General features: G+C 33.5%; 3 protein-coding genes across 3 annotated transcripts; 2 read left to right on the top strand and 1 right to left on the bottom strand.

The window, feature by feature from the left end:
* Positions 1–252: 252 nt before the first annotated feature.
* Positions 253–555, top strand: LOTGIDRAFT_130804 (hypothetical protein; the record flags this gene model as incomplete). The annotated part of the gene is made up of 1 exon (XM_009065899.1): positions 253–555. A coding segment is annotated over one exon (303 nt), but the record flags the coding sequence as incomplete, so codon positions are not given.
* A 1,884-nt stretch (positions 556–2,439) lies between these two features.
* LOTGIDRAFT_69227 (hypothetical protein) lies at positions 2,440–3,003 on the top strand (the record flags this gene model as incomplete). Its single annotated transcript, XM_009065820.1, has 2 exons — positions 2,440–2,619; positions 2,866–3,003. Coding segments are annotated over 2 exons (318 nt in total), but the record flags the coding sequence as incomplete, so codon positions are not given.
* Positions 3,004–7,192: 4,189 nt separating this feature from the next.
* On the bottom strand, positions 7,193–21,942 carry LOTGIDRAFT_168040 (hypothetical protein; the record flags this gene model as incomplete). Its single annotated transcript, XM_009065898.1, has 3 exons — positions 7,193–7,296; positions 12,704–12,854; positions 21,820–21,942. The coding sequence occupies 3 exons, from the start codon at positions 21,940–21,942 to the stop codon at positions 7,193–7,195; spliced, it is 378 nt and encodes a 125-aa protein (XP_009064146.1).
* Positions 21,943–22,184: the final 242 nt, after the last annotated feature.

The raw sequence follows: 22,184 nt of genomic DNA, 5'->3' as shown, positions 1-22,184 counted from the left end.
CATTTTTTTTTTTTTTTTTTTGAATTTTCAAGTTAGTATGTTGAATTTTCAAGTTAGTAACTTGAAAATTCGAGATACTAACTTGAAAATTCAAGATACAAACTTGAAAATTCAACATACTAACTTGAAAATTCAAGTTACTAACTTGAGAATTCAAGTTACTAACTTGAGAATTCAAGTTACTAACTTGAAAATTCAACATACTAACTTGAAAATTCAAGTTACTAAATTCAAGATACTAACTTGAAAATTCAAGATACTAACTTGAAAATTCAAGATACTAACTTGAAAATTCAAGATACTAACTTGAAAATTCAAGATACTAACTTGAAAATTCAACATACTAACTTGAAAATTCAACATACTAACTTGAAAATTCAAGTTACTAACTTGAAAATTCAAGTTACTAACTTGAAAATTCAACATACTAACTTGAAAATTCAACATACTAACTTGAAAATTCAACATACTAACTTGAAAATTCAACATACTAACTTGAAAATTCAACATACTAACTTGAAAATTCAACATACTAAATTCAACATACTAACTTGAAAATTCAACATACTAGCTTGAAAATTCAAGTTACTAACTTGAAAATTCAAGTTACTAACTTGAAAATTCAAGTTACTAACTTGAAAATTCAACATACTAACTTGAAAATTAAAAAAAAAATTGAATGGACCTAATACGCTTCCGTAGATATATTATATAAATTGCAGAAATAAAAGTATTTATTATGGAGTTTATTATATTATAATTTATAATAAATGTGTCTATATTACTTGAATTTATTTATTGCTGGCCTTTGTGGAATAGATATATTATATAAATTGCAGAAATAAAAGTATTTATTATGGAGTTTATTATATTATGATTTATAATAAATGTGTCTATATTATTTGAATTTATTTATTGCTGGCCATTGTGGAATAGATATATTATATAAATTGCAGAAATAAAAGTATGTAGTAAAGAGTTTATTATATTATAATTTATAATAAATGTGTCTATATTATTTGAATTATTAAATGGCTGGCCTTTGTGGAATAGATATATTATATAAATTGCAGAAATAGAAGTATTTATTATGGAGTTTATCATATTATAATTTATAATAAATGTGTCTAAATTATTTGAATTTTTTTTCCGCTGGCCTTTGTGGAATGGATATATTATATAAATTGCAGAAATAAAAGTATTTATTATGGAGTTTATTATATTATAAATATAATAAATGTGTCTAAATTATTTGAATTTATTTATCGCTGGTCTTTGTGGAATGGATATATTATATAAATTGCAGAAATTGCAGAAATAATTTATAATAAATGTATCTTAATTATTGGAATTTATTTATTGCTGATTATTGCGCTTTTGACGCATTGAATAAGCTTGTATTATTTTTAAGTTTTAAGCAATCTTAAAAGGTTTCGTTTATTTTTTTTCTTGGGCTTTACACCCGCCACCAATGGTCTCCAGAAATCCTGTCATGTGCGTCATTGCGTCATTATTTCCCAGCAATAATGTGCGACATTTATGACAATCTAAACGTTGTACGCCGTTGTTAAGCGGCATCACTATTTTCATGCCTAGCAGAATAAAAGGGGTTACCAAAATGATAAGTCAAATTTTACACTTTAACCAATGCTTCATAAAGTAGAATATATGCCTACTAAAAAAACTAATCTCGCTAAAAAAAACAGTCTTGGTGACAAAGACTATGAAACTGGATAACCACGAAACAACAGAAAGCTAAAAAGTAAAAGTAGAGTTATATAAATTTGTTAGTCTTGTATCAACCGTACAGAAGATCACACAATGTCTACGATTCAGGCATTGTTACGTGTATGTCCGAGGTATCGTTTTCGGGGCAGTAACGTTTTACAACTAAGATACTATTCCAAGCAGATTCCATTACCAAAAAGCGACAGTAAAACTTCTAAGGTAAATAATATATAGCTTTGTTATAAAACTGTTCTATTTATAGAACACAGTAACCATTTTGTGTTGGATACACAGTGCAGCATTCGAATCCATTGAATAAAGTGTGGTCATGATTTTACGTCTTTACTTTATCTGATCTTTTATTGAACAAACGGGGTTCGACGGTGGTGAAATCTCCCAGGCCGACCCTCGAAAGCACTGGCCATGTAGATACATGCATTGTGAAAGAAATTTTGATTTGTGGAGTCAATCTAACACGATATTAAACTGTGGATGAGTTTTAGGTTGCCAAAGGAGTCAATGAATTATAACATAGGTGGAAAATGAGAGAATCGGAGAAATCGCTGGATTCAGTATGACCACGGCGCACCACCGACATCGATACCACTTTAGAGGTTTTCTCTATTCATTTGTTACGGAAGCTATAAAATTCTTTGAATCTCTAGCAGTCGAATTGGATAGATATCAGGTTAAAGTTTTCTCATGTTTCAGATACTATATGACGGTGAGTGTTCGATATGCCAAGTTGAAATTTCACTTTTAAAAAGGTTACCAAGTCGTCAATATGTAGATTATGTGGATATTACTAAAGCGGATTATAAACCCGAACTGTATCACGGTGTTACGTACGAACAGGCTATGAAAGAAATGCACGTCATCTCCAATGATAAGGTAAACCGATTATAACACAGTAAACATTTTCATTCGTGGACATAGGGTCAGTAACTGACTGGATTGCAATTAATTAATTGCACCCCGATACAAATTTTGAAAACCCTTTTACAATCCCTTTAGCACCCCACACAGACTTAAGAACAGTCTTAGACGTAATCGCCTATATTGCTTTTTGAGGGGAAGGGGGATCCCAAATTTACTGATGCTGGGTTATGCAATATTACAATCTACTCTTATTTTCAGGTTTACGTCAAAGCCGATGCAATTAGAAAGATGTATGAAGTTGTTGGGTTAAAATGGTTAGCCGATTTTTCAAGACGGCCGACCATAGCTCCATACTGTGACAAACTATACATCAAATTTGCCAAGTATCGTCTAGAACGAGCTTTGAAGACGTGTGATACTGATAAATGCTCCATTAAATTGAAACAATTGAAAGAGGCCAGCAAAGGCTGAGACGTGAAGTCGTGGTTAATGACCGCATGCATCTTCACAATGTCTTATTCACACAGTTATTACAAGCTCAGTCTAATACCTTGACATTTAGGCAATGTCCTAGAAAGTTTGAAAGTCGTACGAACCTGTTAAGCTTTGAATATACGATTTATCTCTCTTGTGAGGATTGAATACATGTATATAGCCAACCATAATATTCCTTCTTAGAAAGCACAATCAATGAAAAGTGCTTAATGATGCCAAGGTATAAGACGCATTGTGATAATGTATTTGGGTTCCATATTATTTATTGAAAGGTGAAATATTTTTTGTCAATGATGGTGAGGACTTTTGTGAAGTACGATCATTTATAATATTCAACCCGGCACTCGAGTGTGATGGTGTGAACAATTTGGGTATATTAAGAAAAAGTGCGCCCTATTATCGCGTCGTCTGTCTATCGGAAGTAGAAAAAGTCAATAGTTTTTTAAAAGAACAATTGATGACATCACTATTATGGAATTAAAGATGTTTTCAATGTGACGAAATGAATAAATATCACGTTTTGTTCTGCTGCATGGTCTAGATGGAACCGTAGCTTCAGGAGGGCAAAGGTTGCCGGTTGGGGTTGTAATGTCCTGCCGAAAAAAATGAATTGCCCATTGCCCCTCTGGATTTATTACTTGCCCCTCCGAACAATCAAGTCTGGTCATGGGCCTGGTGGACTCAAGAAATTATTCCTCAAAATTCCAGAGTTTTGGTCGGTAGTGTCAATGATATCATCCCAAATATTTGTTTGCCGGTTGGTGGCGTTCAGTGGTTTCCATAAACATTGTATGTACCAATCCATCTTTGATAGTAAATGAACTATGAGTCTCGAACATCTTCTGTAGTATGTATTTTATGTTCAGATTGAAATAACAAATAATTTACGTTTATCAGTTAACATTTTAAGAGTTGCCTACCCTTGGTTGGTGCAGAGTTAACGGTCTGTTGTGAAAGAATTTATTAGTTTATACTTAATTGTAGGCGAATCCCTTTTCCAATATCCATTCTGGACAGTGATCTGACTTCCGTTTAGGATTAGTCTATAAGAGTACAGAGGAATAAAATGAGCAGCAATTTAATTAAGTGATTTCATTATATTAGTTTTCTTCTGCTATTGTTAACAAATCAACAGGTTTGAAAAAATAGAACAATTAGACGATTATATTAATCGTATAACGAGTAAGCAGTTGAGTGCATTTTATCTTTGTCTGATCATGCAAGTCTTAGAATGATATCGTAAAACTAATGACTTGTACAAATTCTGCAGTTCATCATGAACATTTCATTGACGAAAGATAATAAAATTCTCTGAAAACATGTTTACCATCGAGTACGGTAGTATAGTCTGATACATAATACATATGCACAATGTCAAGGTTTTACGAAATCCGCCCATTACCTTGACATCATTTTATTGTATTACGGTAGTTGTAGCGATTTGATTGGATTGTACGTTATCGAATACAGCCTATAACATCCTGCGACAGAAACACTATTAACAATATGACTGTGCGCGTGTGCTATTACTTGTAGGCACCATTGTGCTTTCTAAAAAGGCTTTTCATTGGCTATCTTCATCAGAGATATATCGTTAATTAAAAGCAGACGGGTGTGGCACGATTTTAAAACGAAGTGATGATGTCAAAGTATTAGTCGGAGTTACTAATATCTTAACATTGTGAAGATGAGTTCTAGGTTAGATAACGTTATGCCATCTCTGATTTGTTTTGTGATAATTTTCGTCTACATTGTAATAGATTTCTACAACCCCGTTATCGCGACGATGTATTTATCCAATCAATTCGTGTCATATTAAACTTTTTTTTGAAAACAATGACGAATTGTGGGAGAGCGAAACCCAAATGAGGTTGTCATATCCCCCATTTGGGTTTTGCTATCCCATTATTAGTAATGTTATAAAGAAATAAGATCTACAATATTATCATTAGAACGGAACCGCGGTAGAAAAAAGAAACGAAATTGTACTCTTATTTGAACAAGATTAAATTATCATGGGATGTCCCCTTTTAAGGATACACTGACATTTAATGACCCTTGCTATTATCGCTATATTGAAGATTTCGAAAATTACAATGCAGAGTAAAATGCAGTTTCTCGTGATATGTCAATCTATTTTTATCTATGATCATTTCTCGCTATTTCTCCCAAAATACACCTGTGATTCTCGGTCAATTTACCCTAGATATTTCGAAATGGTGGTTGACTATGTAGTAACGTGAAAAAAAAAATATTTTCTTCAGATATGTAAATGTCAATGTATGTATACGACCATTCTTTCTGAGATTCGTATCATTTCTCTCTATTTCCCCATAAATTCAATTGTGACTCTCTGTGAATTCCCAAGAGGTATTTTGAAATGTTTACTATGAAGCCTGGTAACGTGAAAAAAAAATGTATTTTCTCTTGATTTGTTTATACGAAATTTCTTTCTGAGGTTCGTGTCATTTCTCTCTATTTCCCCATAAATTCAATTGTGACTCTCTGTGAATTCCCTCGAGATATTTTGAAATGTTTACTTTGAAGCCTGGTAACGTGAAAAAAAAATGTATTTTCTCTTGATATGTAAATGTCAATGTATGTATACGACATTTCTCACTGACATTCGCGTCATTTTTCTCTATTTCCCCAAAAATTCAATTGTGATTCTTCTTCAATTCCCACCGTTCTTTAACTATTTTTCTTATTATCGTAATTTCTCCTTTTTTTTCTAGATTCTCCACTTTCATTCAAAGTCATTCACGTCATTTCTCTCGATTTTCGACTTCATTGAATTGCACCATTTCTCACCATTTCCCCTATATAAATATAACGCGATTTTCTTAATTCTCCCATCATTCCCCCTTAAACCAATGTACTTTACGAAACTTCTCTCATTTTTTATTTAAAGGGACAGGTGCCCCATTTTTTGACCAATCGTACTTTAATCTCAGAAACTGGAAGTTTTGAAGCTAAGCTAATCAATAATAGTGTTCACAGTTCACCGTCGAAATTTGAGCCTTCAAATCCATGTATGTCCAGAGTTATCCGCATTTGAAAGTTAAAAAGTCGTCTTTTTATGAGACACTCTCAGGGAAAAGGCATGTTGTTGGTGTCAAGGAGCCTATATTCAATTGTTTATTCCTAAATTATGTACAGAACATAATTCGTCACATCGCCTCTATATAAATTTCTCTAAATGTATTGATTAATAAGACGATTTAATTCTTGATGATAATTTAATTTGACGTATTTACAAATTCTAAATAAAGGCTCCATTAACAAATCTTTAAGAAAAATTGATTTTCTTTTATCAAAATATACTTAAAACATTAAATTCCATGAAAAATTATTTCCTCGAAGCCATTGTTTTTCAAGTTTCTAACATTATGTAGGATATGAGAGTATGTTTTGTATATCTATGGACATTCATCTGTCTGAATGAGACATACACGTAAAATTCTGCCCAAGGTGCTGTATCATAGTTTAAAAGACCCTTTTCCAATGAACAATAACTTTTACGCGAGTTTCATTTTGTATTCTCCGCTATGTACTTTACATATCCCTGCCAAGAACACAATAATCTGACATGTTATCACCTATAAATGCTCGACAGATAAAATCCATGGACTCGTTTCATAACAATTAGTATTTGAATAAAAATAAACTTTTTGTTCCGTAAACCTATTTATATGCATTCGTTTACCGTTTATCGTTTTGTTTTTGTAAATAGTGTATATTTCTTTGGGGGTTTGTAAAAACAGTATATGATTGAAATTACAAAAGCACAGGCCGAGAAGAACATTTCTTTGGGAAAACGTGCATATAAACAGGTCATTGTATCATTAAAGGCAATTCTGAATACTAAATTTGATAAATTATACTAAATATAATAGACTTAACTAAATATGATAGACTAAATTGAATATAAACGACTTAATATTTCTAAATAATGCATTTATTAAAAGCAAATCCTTACAAACTCAACGCTTCACGGACTTTGTTTTTTTACAGCTGGAATAAAACCTATTTATTGTTCTGATATTGTATTAAGATTTGTCCAGTAGAGTTATATATGATAATGGATAATTTATTTTCCTAGCATGTTGTTCTTGTCCCATGTCTTCTCAGATCGTTTGGACACTAACCATGGTGCTGCTGGACAAACTTTCCATAAACATAATGACATTCCACCTGAAAAGATGATAATGATAATAAGATAATAATGATAATAATAATAATGATGATAATGATAATGAAGATAATTATAACAATAGTAACAACAAAGGTGATATAGTTCCGTTTTTATTATCTTTTAATTCTTATATATCCACTTCAGTTAGGGTCTAATGACAGCCTTCTTTACCATTCGGATGAGCCAATTCTTAGCTTTCCGGATCATTTTTCATCTTTGTTTCACTACTATTTAACAAAAACATACTATCGATATGAATACTGACTTTAACGCAATATATCTTGGAAAATACCGAGTCGCTTTAAAATCGTACCAAGTTTTTGTTAATCACAAATAGCTTAAAGATAGTATGATTAAAAAATTGATCAAGATTGGTCACAAATGTCATCGTAGTTATTATGGGGAGGGAAGGTCGCGAAGAGGAGTGGGGGGAGGGGGGGGGTATAAGGGGCTCATGTAAAATCTGAGAGCAAAGTAAATTATTATTGACTGATAGAGATCACCTAGCTGAGCCACTGATAGCAATTTTGAGCATTTTGGAAAAATTGTTCAATCGTTGGATACAGTCAGCCAGGGCACCTTAACGATTTAAAAGCCGTTAAAAGGATACTACTTATTAAAATGGGCATATTCTCAAACTTGGTCAACTGGAGTATATTATATTCATCAGTTGGACTTAACAAGTGCCATGACTAAAGAATAGTATCTCTATATAAGACATCTATATTTACATTATATTTAAATATATTCATTAAACTGAGTAATTATTGAAACACACTTATAAGTCAGTTTCAAAATTACTTAGCTTCAGGAATTATTACAAAGTTGTATGGATTTATTGGATTATAGAGGGATTCTGTTGTACAGTTATGACACAGGTAAGTTCACTGACGAACAAAGACAAATTTTAACCAAGTTTGAAAAGTTCACCTTAACTAGTTTACCTTTAGATATGCAGTTAATCATAGATTTTGCCAATCCGAAGGTTTAGCTTAGCACCACCCTCCCCCCCCCTCTCCCCCCTTAAAAAAATACCAGGTCAGCTGGTAATCGAAGAAATTGAATATTATGTACCACTTTAACCTGCACGAGACGACACTGATATACCTAATATCGATAGCGTGCAAATAAAGTCGTATTAAACAGTATTTTAACAATTTTCCTATTAAGGTTACAATAATATACGCTTTAATCCACGCAAATATTGGACCGCTAAAAAAAGCCAACTCGACTTTTATCGGCTCGGGAACAATAGGTGGCTTAATGAAAAAGAGAAACATTGTTTTAGATTGAATTCAATGTAATGGGATGAAAAAATGCCAGGAGGCATCCATTACTTGCAATAATAACTTGATTTTACCTTGCCCACACAATGAAAATATTCAAAGGCTTTTAACCGATTTTAGTAATAAAAACTTTTATTAAAGTTTTTAAAAATAAAACTGAAAGCAGTTGCTGTCGGCCATCTTAGATCCATTTGGTTAAAAATCTAACAACAAAAAACAGACCAGACACAAGAAAAATGATGGCACTATGCTGTCCACATCTTCACAATGTCAAGCTATTACGAACCTTTTCTTATACTTTGACAACTTTGGGCAAGCGAAAACAGCCAACTTTCTTGACAGAAAGACTTTATATGACTATTGGTAGAGTATCATCCAATCAAATAGCTGCATTTACAAACTTCTATGACACAAGAAAGGTGGCTATAACAGTCAAGGTATATGACGAAGTACATAATAGCTTGATATTGTGAATATATACCGTCCAAGGACTTCCACTTTAGCCAACATAGCCGAACATAACAACAACTTAAATGTATCTAATTGTTTAAAAATTTACTTCCTGAACCACGTTTCAATATAAAATCGTGCTAACGCATTGTCTATAATTAGATGAATCCCTAATGCTTTTTGAATGGTAGAAGTTGGAATTGAATTGAATTGAAAAAGCCCGTTAACATTAATTAGTAGGCGTTTGGTTTAAAAATGGAAAGTCCTTCAGTAAACTAATTACGCTTTTAAATTTGTAGATCAAGTTTATAAGAGATGCAAATTTCCTACTATTCATAAAAAATATTTGTAACATAAGATAAAACGTAGTGTATTGTCCTTGGCGGGATTGTCAAGGTACTTAAGAGAGAAATGGGGTGGCCGGGGGGGGGGGGGGGGCATTTCCTGGAGGAATTTGAACTAGAGACGAAAATGAATTATTTACGTCGTACTTTTCTGCACCTGATACCGCATTTGGCATTGACTCACTCATTTTCGAGTTCAAACTGTCTTTTTGGGCTCTTTTATGTCCATATTATAGCACACGGGCCCTCGGTTAATATTCCGAACAAATGGATGCTTTTTCCGTATCGTTTCTAGATTGCCTGCATTAGCCCAAAAAGTCCAGAAAAAAGTAGGACGAAAAACTCTATTTCATTTCATTTTCATTTCTCGAAGCGTCCAGGCTTAGATCAGATCAGGCCAGACCAAACTTGATTGTTTGGCGGGGCAAGTAATATATCCGGCGAGGGTAATGTATGGTGTTTAGTTACAGGAAAGGAATTGCTCCCATGTAGCAACGGGCCTGGATCAGATATCCCAGCCACAGGCAGTCTGGGACTATTAATATTGTCTGTTAACTAGAAGTGGTGAAGTAAAACTATTTTATTGAAATTTAAGTGTCGATATTTAAAATAGACTGCTCGGTTATTGGCCATTGTGTCATGTTTATGTCTTGATCAATCCGCATCACTTAATACATCATTAATAATTCAGTATTCATTAGTACCAGTAGCTATTTACTTCCAGTGACTATCAGTGGGTTACCACAGTAATTCAGCGCGTATATCAGTTAACCGGAAGTATTGACGTGACATGCTCGGTGAGTACTTCCGGGTATGAGTAATTGACCAGATTGTCTTTTATAAACATGTGAAGATTTCCTATGGTTAAATTGTTGATGTCATTTACGTTAATGTTAATTGCTCACGAAATTTCAATTAAAAATTGATAGAAATCTTTACGACATTCTGAATTTCATTAATTTAACTTATGGGGATAATGTCTTTTGTATCACAATGATTACATACATTCTTCTATTTCATACTCTCTTTTGGTCTTTTCCCTCATTAGTTTATAGCTTCGATTAACAACGCTCACGCTTACATATTTAACAATACCTGATATCCTTCTGACCCAAACACGCTGAAAAATTTATGACACGCCCACTTAATGATTGACAGGTACAGGTGAATTGAAACAATATCAAATTTTGATATTTTAAATTATAAAAAAAATATTGATAAAGGTAGATCAAGGCAGGCCTAAATATAAGGAATGAATCTAGTTATAGTTTTGATAAATAATTTTTTTTTGATATCTGAAAAAGTCCATATAAATCACTCACTTATGATTTTACATTTTTCAAACTATAATTTACGTTTTTCAAATTGCAATTTAATATTTCTACGTAGTTTATTTGTCGTTTTTTTAATTTACTTATTTCCAAAAAAAATTTACATACTTCTACTTATTTTAAATTACAATTTACGCATTTCAAAAATTATAATTTACATACCTCTACGTATTTTATATTACAATTTACGTATTTCAAAAATTATAATTTACATACCTCTACGTATTTTATATTACAATTTACGTATTTCAAACATTATAATTTACATACCTCTACGTATTTTATATTACAATTAACGTATTTCAAAAATTATAGTTTACATACCTCTACGTATTTTATATTACAATTTACGTATTTCAAACATTATAATTTACATACCTCTACGTATTTTAAATTACAATTAACGTATTTCAAAAATCATACTTTAAATACCTCTACGTATTTTATAATACAATTTACGTATTTCAAAAATTATAATTTACATACCTCTACGTAATTTAAATTACAATTAACGTATTTCAAAAATCATACTTTATATACCTCTACGTATTTTATATTACAATTTACGTATTTCAAAAATTATAATTTACATACCTCTACGTAATTTAAATTACAATTAACGTATTTCAAAAATCATACTTTATATACCTCTACGTATTTCATATTACAATTTACGTATTTTAGATTATAATTTTTTCTAAAAAATATAAATTGTAGGAAAGGCGACATGATAAGTATGTCTGACTATTTATGTTCTTGTTATGAGCTCATTGTGTTACTTACCCTAATTAGTTTGAAGGAGAGATGAAACACAGTCAAGAACCTCTTTCGCCTTCAGTTCTTTAAGAAACGTGCCATCACCAGGCAATGTGAACCGTTTTGACGTTAGTAAGACGAACGTCCTACGGCATTTATGTAGTCAATCTTTAGAACAAGAGCTCGAGTGATGATTCCTGATTTCAGAATGAGCAAGCCGAAAAGGGCGAGTCTAATATCTGATAGTCTAATACGCCTCGGAATTCACGTATTATTCGCGTCACATTATCCCGTCGCTGGAAAGAGCAGCCAAGTGATTGGTTAAAACAGTGGTCAAGCAAAGGTTAACAGAACGAAAAGACAAGACAAGAAGGACAGTGTTAGACCTTACTGTAGTGGTTACGTACAAAGCTAATAGCTAATAAAACATTTGAAACGAAACTAATAAAATACGAACGGAAGTTAAGTCTAATTTTAATTCGACTGTTTAAACCCAAAATTCTTCCTAAATGTTATTTTTATACAAAACGTGTGTCAGAACAAATTCTATTTTTCAAAAGTTATTTATTGGGGAAACGCTCTCAGACGATGACGACCCATGGGACGCTTGTGCCTTTGTGTTTCCATTGACAATTGTCCCCGTTAAGTATATCTCTTTTTGTACACATACTGCGACTTATACCGAGATTATTTGTACTTCAAACTTAGAGAGTAACATCTGCTCCCTCGGTGTGTGGACATTTACAAGAAATCCCTTTATTACTTCGTCAGTGTGCTTACAGTAAGGTCCGCGCTCTGGTGTATGATAATACTACACAACACCAAAATTTCTTCGAGAAGTGTGCTTTCTTATCTGATTTTGATATTTCCTTTCCTATTGTGCATAATGAAATGAATTCAGTTTTTTTAACCAGTGATTCAGGTCGAAGAGACCGAAATGGAAAGTTTCTAATCTTTCAGATGGGACGATAAATCGAAGGTCCCGTGTGCTACAGACTGGAAATTGGAAATCGAAAAGGAATGGGCTTATTCTTCCATCCTCATTGTCCTCACACTTCATGGCGTTGCCCGCCTTCATTAGCACTTCCACGAGCACAGGACGTAAAACTCCACTCCGCTTCATTGTTTTTCTGGATTGTCATCTTGGTTAAGGATTTGAAGGAGTATGTAAAGGTGCAGGCACAAGACCGCTCGTGTGCCTGTACCTTTTATGAATAGAAAGCCGGCCAATGAACTTACCGGATCTGCCTTGCATGGGTGGTCTGTAACGTTTTTGTTGATTACTGAATGGTATGCTTGCTAACTCGGAAAAATCTAAATTCGAACCTTCTGGTTTTGTGTTTTTTAATCTATCGGACGATGACAACAGTCTGGCAATGAATAAGGCTTTCTGAAATATAAAATTCAACACCGAGTTTAGCACGATCATCTAGTAATTTCAATATACTAAATTCTTTCAAGACAGCTTGCCAGGCAAAAGATACGCCAACTACCAGCTGTCGGATATGATAACAGAGACTTTAGTGGTGTGTTTGTTTTGGGTCATGGGCAATAACTCCGAAACTGTTCATCCGATTTTTACTAAATTTGAACTTGACCGAGTTCCAATCAGTATATACATACATGTACATACCAAGTTTCATCAAGATAAGAAAAAACTACAGCTTCAATTGTGCCTACAAAAAATTTTACCGGACGGACAGACGTATGTGGGCTTATAAAAATACATTGCATTTCATCAAAAACACACCATGAAACATTAGCCAATGCAATTATGAATTTAAAAACAAATAGTAATAAATAATACATTTATAAAATTTTATGAAAATTGTGATTCAAAACTTTCTTTTATAAATTATTTATTTTTAGAGTATCATCCGAAAACACTACTATTACGAACTTCGTCTAACTTATACCTTGACTGAAAAAGCAACCATGGCTGTTTGCAAATGCAACAATATGATTGGATTGTACTCTTGTGAATACAGCCAATCAGAGTCCCCGACGGAATGTATGTATTATATAAACCTTACCGTTTACAGACTTTCTGTCGGGGGCCATTGTTGGCTGTATTCGCTAGCTGTATTATCCAATCAAATCGCTGCATTTGTGATACAAAAGTGGTCACTGCAGTCAAGGTATAAGAGAGAGTTCGCAATACTTTGATCATTGTGAAATTTAAGAGAGACTGCTTTCCGAACTAGTACTACATGACGTCATCATCTTCCAAAAACTATGCTACAGTTGCTATTTTTAGATTGGTTGTTATCACACAGTCAGAATATTCTTCAAGTTGATAATTTGTAATTGATCAATTGAAATTAATTATCAGTATGTTAGAGAGAATGGGTTAATTTTGGTGACCTATTACGATTAATTGCACCATAATAACCTTAATCATGTGATAACACAGGCCGTCCGGTCTTAAATACCATCTTTAACGTATCAAAACAGTCTATTATACACCAGTGAAATAGATGTTTTTACCATCTTCCGGTCAATATCTTCGTAGGTTTTCAACCACAGGGATCATACGAAACTACTTATGGTTCTCACATGGAAATAATACACACGAAAGTAGGCCTAGTTAACAGTCATTTGAGTCGAATTTTGAAAAAGGCTATAATATTTCAACAAAGCCTTCAAATAACAATTAAAGTTTTAGAAATGGCTTTACATATGATTCTTAGGCTTTGTTGGAACATTATAGCCTTTTTCAAAATTGGATTTGTTAAGTCGAGGTAGATATTCAAATTTTGCGTATTGCAAATAAGAACCATGCGTAGTTTCGTGTGCCACAAGGACATTTCCCAAGTGGAGATATTTGCACTTTTCTGTACATTTGAAATTTGAGGTTTTAGGGGCTAAGAATAATAAATGACTGCACGATACACGACCTCGGTTGACATTATTCTCTGAGTACTCCAAGATTTATTTGCAGTATTTTGTGCTCCATACTACCCAAGAACATGTCTGGTATCCAATCCTATTTTCACTTGCGATATCCGGGAACATCATTTTCATTCTGATATGATTTTGGCAAACATACAAAACAACTACTGCGTAATATGGACTATTTTTACAATAGACCTCGGAGAGGAACGAATATGAATTTTTCTCATGTTAATGGTGCGGGCACACAGCGATTTTTGTCACCGAATAGAGTCTTGTTAAGAGTCATTAATCTGATTGGATGATGACGCTCTGTCTTGAAGACGATAAAATAATCGGACACAAATGTATATATATATACAATATTGATATGATAAATCATGTCGGCAACGAGATAATCTTGTCGCGGAAGCGCGCACCATAAGGACCATTCTGGGTTTTTTTTCGGTACGTTTGGAAATTTTGAATTAATGAATCTATAAACCAAAATCTGGAAAATGTGCCCCTTATTTGAAAATTTGAATTAAGGTATCTTGCAGTTAATACTTAGCAAGCCGTTACTATATTTAAAAGGCTTACGTTAATCATATACGCCTTCACATTTCGAAAAGTCAAACACTTTTGTCTCCAAAATCTAGTTTTCGCAGGTTATATTACCAAGCCTACACTGTTACACTAAAAGCGACATAAAGCCCCGCTTCGATATACAACTATATCATTTTATGCTTTAAAAGTCACGTATTTCATTGCTTTTTTCATTAAATAGAATACCTTCCGACATTTCAATTAGAACTATATTGTGTAATGAGTCGTGTCTATCGTCGGATGAGTTTTAGTCCCTAGGTTCCTATTAACATCTAAGAACATTCGATTAAAAGGTATACAAAAAATAGAAATCAGGGTGTTTTGGAGGAAAAATACTTTTCAACGGAAGGCACTGGAACAAGGTTAAAACAGTGTTCTGTATGTTAAGGTTAATATTTTTAAAAATGGAAATTCATGATACTTTTAAAGGGGCATATGCGCCATTTTCGGGAGTTGATTTAATTCTTGAATGTAATCAAATAGTCTTCAGATGTACTAGAAATAAACGAAAATCACACATTGCATTCAAAAATACCTAAATTTAGGAATTTATCATACTATTTCTATATATCTTTTCCTAAAGAAATGACGAGTCGTCATTTTAATATTCAAATACAGATAACTCTGGAGACACATGGATTTGAAGGCTAAAATTTCGACGGTCACCTGTGAACACTGTTACTGATTAGCTTAAAGATTCCCGTTTCTGAGTGTTCAAACAGGTGGCGAATCTGTCCATTTAACGAAAAAGATAAGTTCAGAAAGATTATTGTAATAATTATGCATGTTACAACTCGTTTCTGAAACTATAAATCAACAAACTGAATAAATTTCTCAAAAAATTACAAAATATATGTAAACCAATATGTAAAACAAAATTTCCCTTTATTTAGATTGTACCCAAGAAAATACAGCCAACCCGAGTTCTCGATACAAAAGCTGAGGTTGCCTATATAACTACTGGTGAAGGGCTCTGATTGGCTAATTAGCTGGCGTAGAATAGAAATTCAATCAAATCGTTACATTTACAAACTTCCGTGATACAAAAACGTCCCAAGTAATGTCAAGGTATTAGACGAGTTCGAAATAGATTGAAATTGTGAAGTAGGTGTTGTTTTCTCTTTTAAGAACCAAATTTATTTTCGTATTTGACCCGTCGGTGATGCGGGTAAAAGGCGCTGATAAGGAAAAAGTGTCTAGTCGATGGAACAATAAACCGAGGCCCCGCGTGTTACAGGTGTGCACGTCAAAGATCCCCGGACAGTCGGAATGGCGTTGCCCGTCTGCATTACTATGGCGCAGAAATGTAGGACGTAAAACTCCATTCATTTCATTTCATTTCTATCGGCTAGCAATGATCAAAGAAAAAAAATCAAAAGCTAACGATGTCAGTGTACAAACAAGGCCCACTGACAATGGCGAGAAATTATGACCTTAGTTATTCTGCAATCCTACTGTATAATTTAGCTAATTTATATGATATTTGCTCCAAGCATCATACTTGTTTAGAAATAATATTCCCTCTAGGCATTAGTACTGGTGATTCAAAAAGAAATAATGCAATCCTTTGTTGGAATAAGGAGATCCCTTCCTAGGTTTTTTTTCGAAAACCAAACAATGTGATCTGTCAATTATCAGTTGGGAATTAAAAAACGTAAGGTAAATTCTTCAAAAATGAAGCAAATAGCGTTGACGGTCTTCAATATCTCAATGTGGTACAGATCTTATACTATCATTTGCGACAATTTGAAACAAGTTTGGGTTCAAAAGACAAAAACTACCTACAAATAATCAATGTAACCAAATAAATCGTAAAATGTACTTGATCTGGTTAGTTTTGGCGTTCCTGCAAAAAGTTCCAGAAGAGCCTATTTACTGCAGTGCTTACTGATGCAAAGATGCATAAAGGAATTCTCTGCTAAAACAGCTAACCGACACTGTGCCAAAATCAAACCGTTAGATCAATGGTGCTCTACCCAGCATACACTGTCAGCATACCATTGTCTTAAATGCAAACATGTTCAAAACATAGGAAACGGAATCCATATCGTTAAAGGGACAAGTGCGCCATTTTTTTTACCAATCACACTTAAGTCTTAGAAACGGGAATTTTTTAGCTAAGCTAATCAGTAATAGTGTTCACAGCTCACCGTCGAAATTTGAGCCTTCAATTCCATGTGTGTCCAGAATTATCCGCGGTTGAATTTTAAAATGACGACTCGTCGACCTTGAAGGTAACGTATTTGACGAAGAAATATTTTTGATAGTAATGAAAATTTTCATACATAATGAAGACTGAGACAAATTATTATGATAATTCAGTGAGTCCCTAGATAGTGAAATTAAATTAGTGCTAGACTCGTGCCATCTGTTGGTGATTTATTAAGTGATATTTTGTGGCATCATTATGAACAATATGATGATCATTATTGTCTGATATCTACAGGAGAAAAACACGAGGGGGTTTAACAAGAGTGTGATCAAAATATCTCACACGTCTAGATTGTTTCTGATGTCGCATGCTCACGACAGAAAATTCAAGAAACACGGAAGTTCAATGTACTTAGAGTGTCCTAAGCTGGGGGCACAAGGACGAGTTTTGTCGTCGATTTCTGTCGCCGACTTAGAGTCTTGTCATGAGTTTCGCCGACGGTTGTGGGTGCAGGTGGAGACAGAAAATCTCCAATCGGTATTTTTACGCTTATTTTTCGCCATTTTGTGAAGTTATAATGTGTCATGTGACAGAGAATGACTTTGATTTGATTAGTCGTCCATGTTACTATTTATAGTTCTGTGTCAGTCCAAAAATTCTGCTGAGCAAGCTCTATTCTGAAAGACGTTGCCCGTTTTCATTGAAATTTTCATCTACAACAAAAACGATCACATTTAATTCAGAACGTCCAATAAAAAAGAGTGTTCTAATTTCAATTCTAATGGACTTGATAAACTAATCTTATGCTTCTGGGAATACAAATTTTGTTCGAGTCACAATATCCAAGCGCAAGAATTTGGTGGGTTAGCTCAGGTTATATGAGATGAATATACAAGACCGCCATCGTAAGGTCCTACCTGTAGTGGTTACATTAAAAATAAAACCTAATAACAAACGAAACGAAAGATTTATCTATTTCATCATGGTCACTTCATTCAATTTCATCATTTAAGTCCATCTTTGTTGCGTTATTTTATCATTGATCCGTTCTTGCTACGTTATTTCATCACTGCTGAGTTATTTCATCATTGTTGCGTTGCTTCATTATTGCTACGTTATTTCATCATTGCTACGTTATTTCATCATTGCTACGTTATTTCATTATTGCTATACGTTATTTCATTATTGCTACGTTATTTCATCATTGCTACGTTATTTCATCATTCCTGCTTTATTTCATTATTGATAATTTATTTCATTATTGATAATTTATTTCATTATTGTTAAGTTATTTCATCATTGACTCGTTTTTTCACCATTGTTTTCATATCAACTGTGAAAAAAGAAAAATCTTACGATCAAAATTGATCGCCTGTGTAAAAAATATCACCTACATGATGACATAAAGTTCGTTGACCATTTATAGCCTATAATGCCGTAAACAAAAACAAAAAACACCGTTTAACACCAAACTGTCAATACAATGAAGTATAAAGAGACAAACTTTGTTTTGTCTACCTTTATTTATAGCTGCATACAGTCGGAAATCCACATATGGACGTCAAGCATAATATATAGTTTCTACTGAAAGCTATCATTATACGTAACGACAGGCAATTATTCTACTGACGGAATTGCGGATACTGAACATAGAAAAACTTTCTAAATGTTTAAATAAAATGGAATCCATTCAACAAAGATTTATTTTATTGTAAAGTACTGAAATTGGAGATCATAAATTACAATTTTTCTGTCTAAGATGGTCTTCGACAAGGTGACGTATTTCATCCTACCTTAAACAAGTCACGTAATTCCCGTTTTATTTATTGATAATAGTCTACTTTAATCTGTCGTCATGGGACGTTACACTGAGTAGTAGTAGAGCCGGGTCTACCAATTTTTTATTTCCATTTTCACGGTGATATTAAAAAACATTCGCCAGTCAAGTTCGTTTTTAATTTCGGCAGCGTGAAACAAAATGACAATACCGTACAGGGGGCGGGATTGGCAATACTGTAGAGCCGTGGTCATGGGAGGCTCCTTAAGAAAATTTAGAACCTCTACTCCACCAACTCGTCATTCCATTGACTCAAGCTCAGCTATCTCATACTCCCCTTAACACTGTAAACTGATCTGTGTAATTTAAAACAGCGATCGCACGATTACAATTTGGCTACGCACCTGAAGCCAGAAATGTGTTTCTATTCCGAATTTTGTTTGCATGATGAAATCTAGCATTTGAAGTGCAAAAAAAGATTTTTGATAGCTTGAAGGAGAAAGTAACCCACGTCCCAAACGTTAAGTTAGCAATTATAACCAGTATTAAATATAAAGTATTAATACATATAATTTTCTTTAGAACTATGTATTTTTATGCATGAAATAATTAAATTCAGTTTGAAGAACAAGGTTCATTACTTCTAATCATCATGTTTTGATGTTTCGGTAGGGTTAATTCTTAAGGGTTTTTTTTATTATTATTTATTATATGCTGAGATTTAGTCGTAATCTCGTCACTACTAAAATGTATGTATCATTTTTGGTCGCAGAATACTATTATTAAAACAAACATCTTTCATAATAAAAGAAAGAGTATTATACGAATACACAAAAACAATCTTAATCGCCATCCGTTTGACTAATCGTACCTTAGTTTCCGAAACGAGAATTTTTATCTAAGCTAACCAGTAATAGTGTTCACAGCTCACGGTCAAAATTTGTACAGAATTATCAGTGTTTGAAAGTTAAAATGACGACTCGTCTTTCCTTTAGACTATACCATAGAAAAGATATATATATATATATAGAAATAGAAATTTCAATTTCTAGTTTGAGATTATATTTGAAGGAATTATGTGATTTTTGTTCATTTCTAGTGCGTCTCAAGACAAATCAATGCCCGAAAAAGGCGAATCTGTCCCTTGGATGCCCTGACACCATAGCCATTATCAGTTGCGTATGATTGCAAATAATAAAGTGCCTTTAGGTACCGAACTCACCACTCAGTTGCATAAGAGTTGTTTTCGAAACTTATGATCGCTATTTTTAATCACCCCTTTAATGTGCTAATCTCTACATAATTTATTTTTAACGATTTGCTTGTTTTTTAACATATATTTTTCTTATCTGCCCAGCTGAAGACCTTCGAGTTTTTTTAGTAGGCTTTTTGATTTGTGATAATTGACAATTGACATGGCGAGAGATATGTTTATACGCACATAGTAATTTCTTGTTAATTTTCAATTAAATGTGAATTTACATCAAACAAACAAAATGATTATATTGTAGATCACTCAAATGGGGCTCGTGAAAACGAACTGATCTCTTAGGGGATTGTAAAGAGGTTTTCTAAGTATCTATTGTTAATCGGGGACATTTATAGCATCAATTTGCATCAAATTTTCAGTCAGACGTCTTTGGTTCCTGCAATGAGTCTTCCTATCCACATGTATCCATAATTATCCTTGTTTAGAAGATTTTTTAACGATCCTCCGTTTTGTATCACGGAATTTCGTGATTTGGTTGGAATCAGACGGTCAACATATTATGTCGGCAAACACCAAATCAATTCGATTTTTTGAAAATTGGCGGCTACGGACTCAATCGGGGAAAACTTACTGTCGAGGCTGAATTCAAACTACGACAACTCTGTTGAGTCGCAAGCCTCTCATAGAGTGGTCGCAGTTTGAATTCAGCCTCGACAGTAAGCTGTTCCCCGATTGAGTCTGTCTGCCTGCCTCTATTTGTAAATGTTTATTATTATTTAATCACCACTAGAAATCCTCGAAAGATCGCTAAACGTAAAGTGTGTCTTCAGGAAATGACTCGTGAGTAAATCGTAGAGCAGAACAATATACCCAGATCAAAAGATTCTCACACGTTTAATACGCAAAATTTGCTAAAACCCAATATATAAGTAGGTATACGAGAAATGCAGAAAAAGGTGATGGCACACTATTTAAAAAAAAAAACGATTAAGAAACTGGTACTTCCCATTTGAATTGTCCAATTCGAAAAATGGTTTGTACCCCACATTGGAAAACTCTGTACACGTCAATACTCCTATCTGACGCTGGGCTAGGACACTGTCTCTTTGAGGCAGTGGAATAGCTCAGTCGGTAGCGAGTTGGGTTGTTGTCTGCAAGGCAATTACGTGCCGTGGGTTCGATTTCTCCTATAGGTAAGAAAAATACTGATGCCTGTGCTATCGAGCGTCGACTCGGTGTTGGCTTTCACCTCGTTATACCCAATTGTTCCCCTACATGTATTTCATTTCTTACAAATTTAAATTTTCTACAAAAATGTTTGAGAATGCACTAAATCAATTCATGTTTTCAAAAAGTCAGGTTTTGATCTATGCGCTTCCATAGAAATGCCGCATTTAGAATCATTCGACAGTCGCCTAACGACAAGTACCCCCAGTTCTCGCCCCGGGAGGCCACTGAGAGTAGTAGAGAACCTTCAGATTTTCTAACCATGTTTTTCTCTTGTTATGGTCTGTGATGCTGGAAATCGCTCAGAAATAAACAGAAGTATCGTTTGTTTTAAAGACCATAAAATGATAATAATAATAAAATAAATAGAATAAAATAAAAAGAATCCATAATACCGAGAAACTGGTAAAATGTGCGCTTTAGTGAAGTATCATTTTAAGAAAAATACTACATGAACCAAAGTAGTAATCAAAATTTTTAACAAATACAAAAAATCCAAAAATATCACTCACCCTTAAAGCTTCATTATCAGTTTCAAAATCATCTACTGGAGCTGCTTGTGTACACGTTAAAAATAGAACCAATAAAAACACTGCCAAACTTGTTGCTAATTGAAGATATCGTGTTCCAACCATTTTTAATCTCAAAAGTTACTGTTTCAAAACTTTGCTTGTTTCTGCTGACGGTCTGTGAATGCTTGACGAGATCGCAGGACCTTTTATATTGTCACGCGCCACGAAGAAATACTTCCGCCGCGCAAAAGTAATTGTCATCTGTACATTAAGAAATCATGTGATTTGAAGATAAACTGTTCCTAAATGAATCAATATTATAATAGCAGATAGTCACTAGAAAATGGCTTATAATATAGGCTTAC

This window comes from Lottia gigantea (assembly GCF_000327385.1).
Source record: "Lottia gigantea unplaced genomic scaffold LOTGIsca_71, whole genome shotgun sequence".
In the NCBI taxonomy this organism is placed as follows: Eukaryota; Metazoa; Mollusca; class Gastropoda; family Lottiidae; genus Lottia; species Lottia gigantea.
This window is presented reverse-complemented; position numbering and strand designations above follow the sequence as displayed.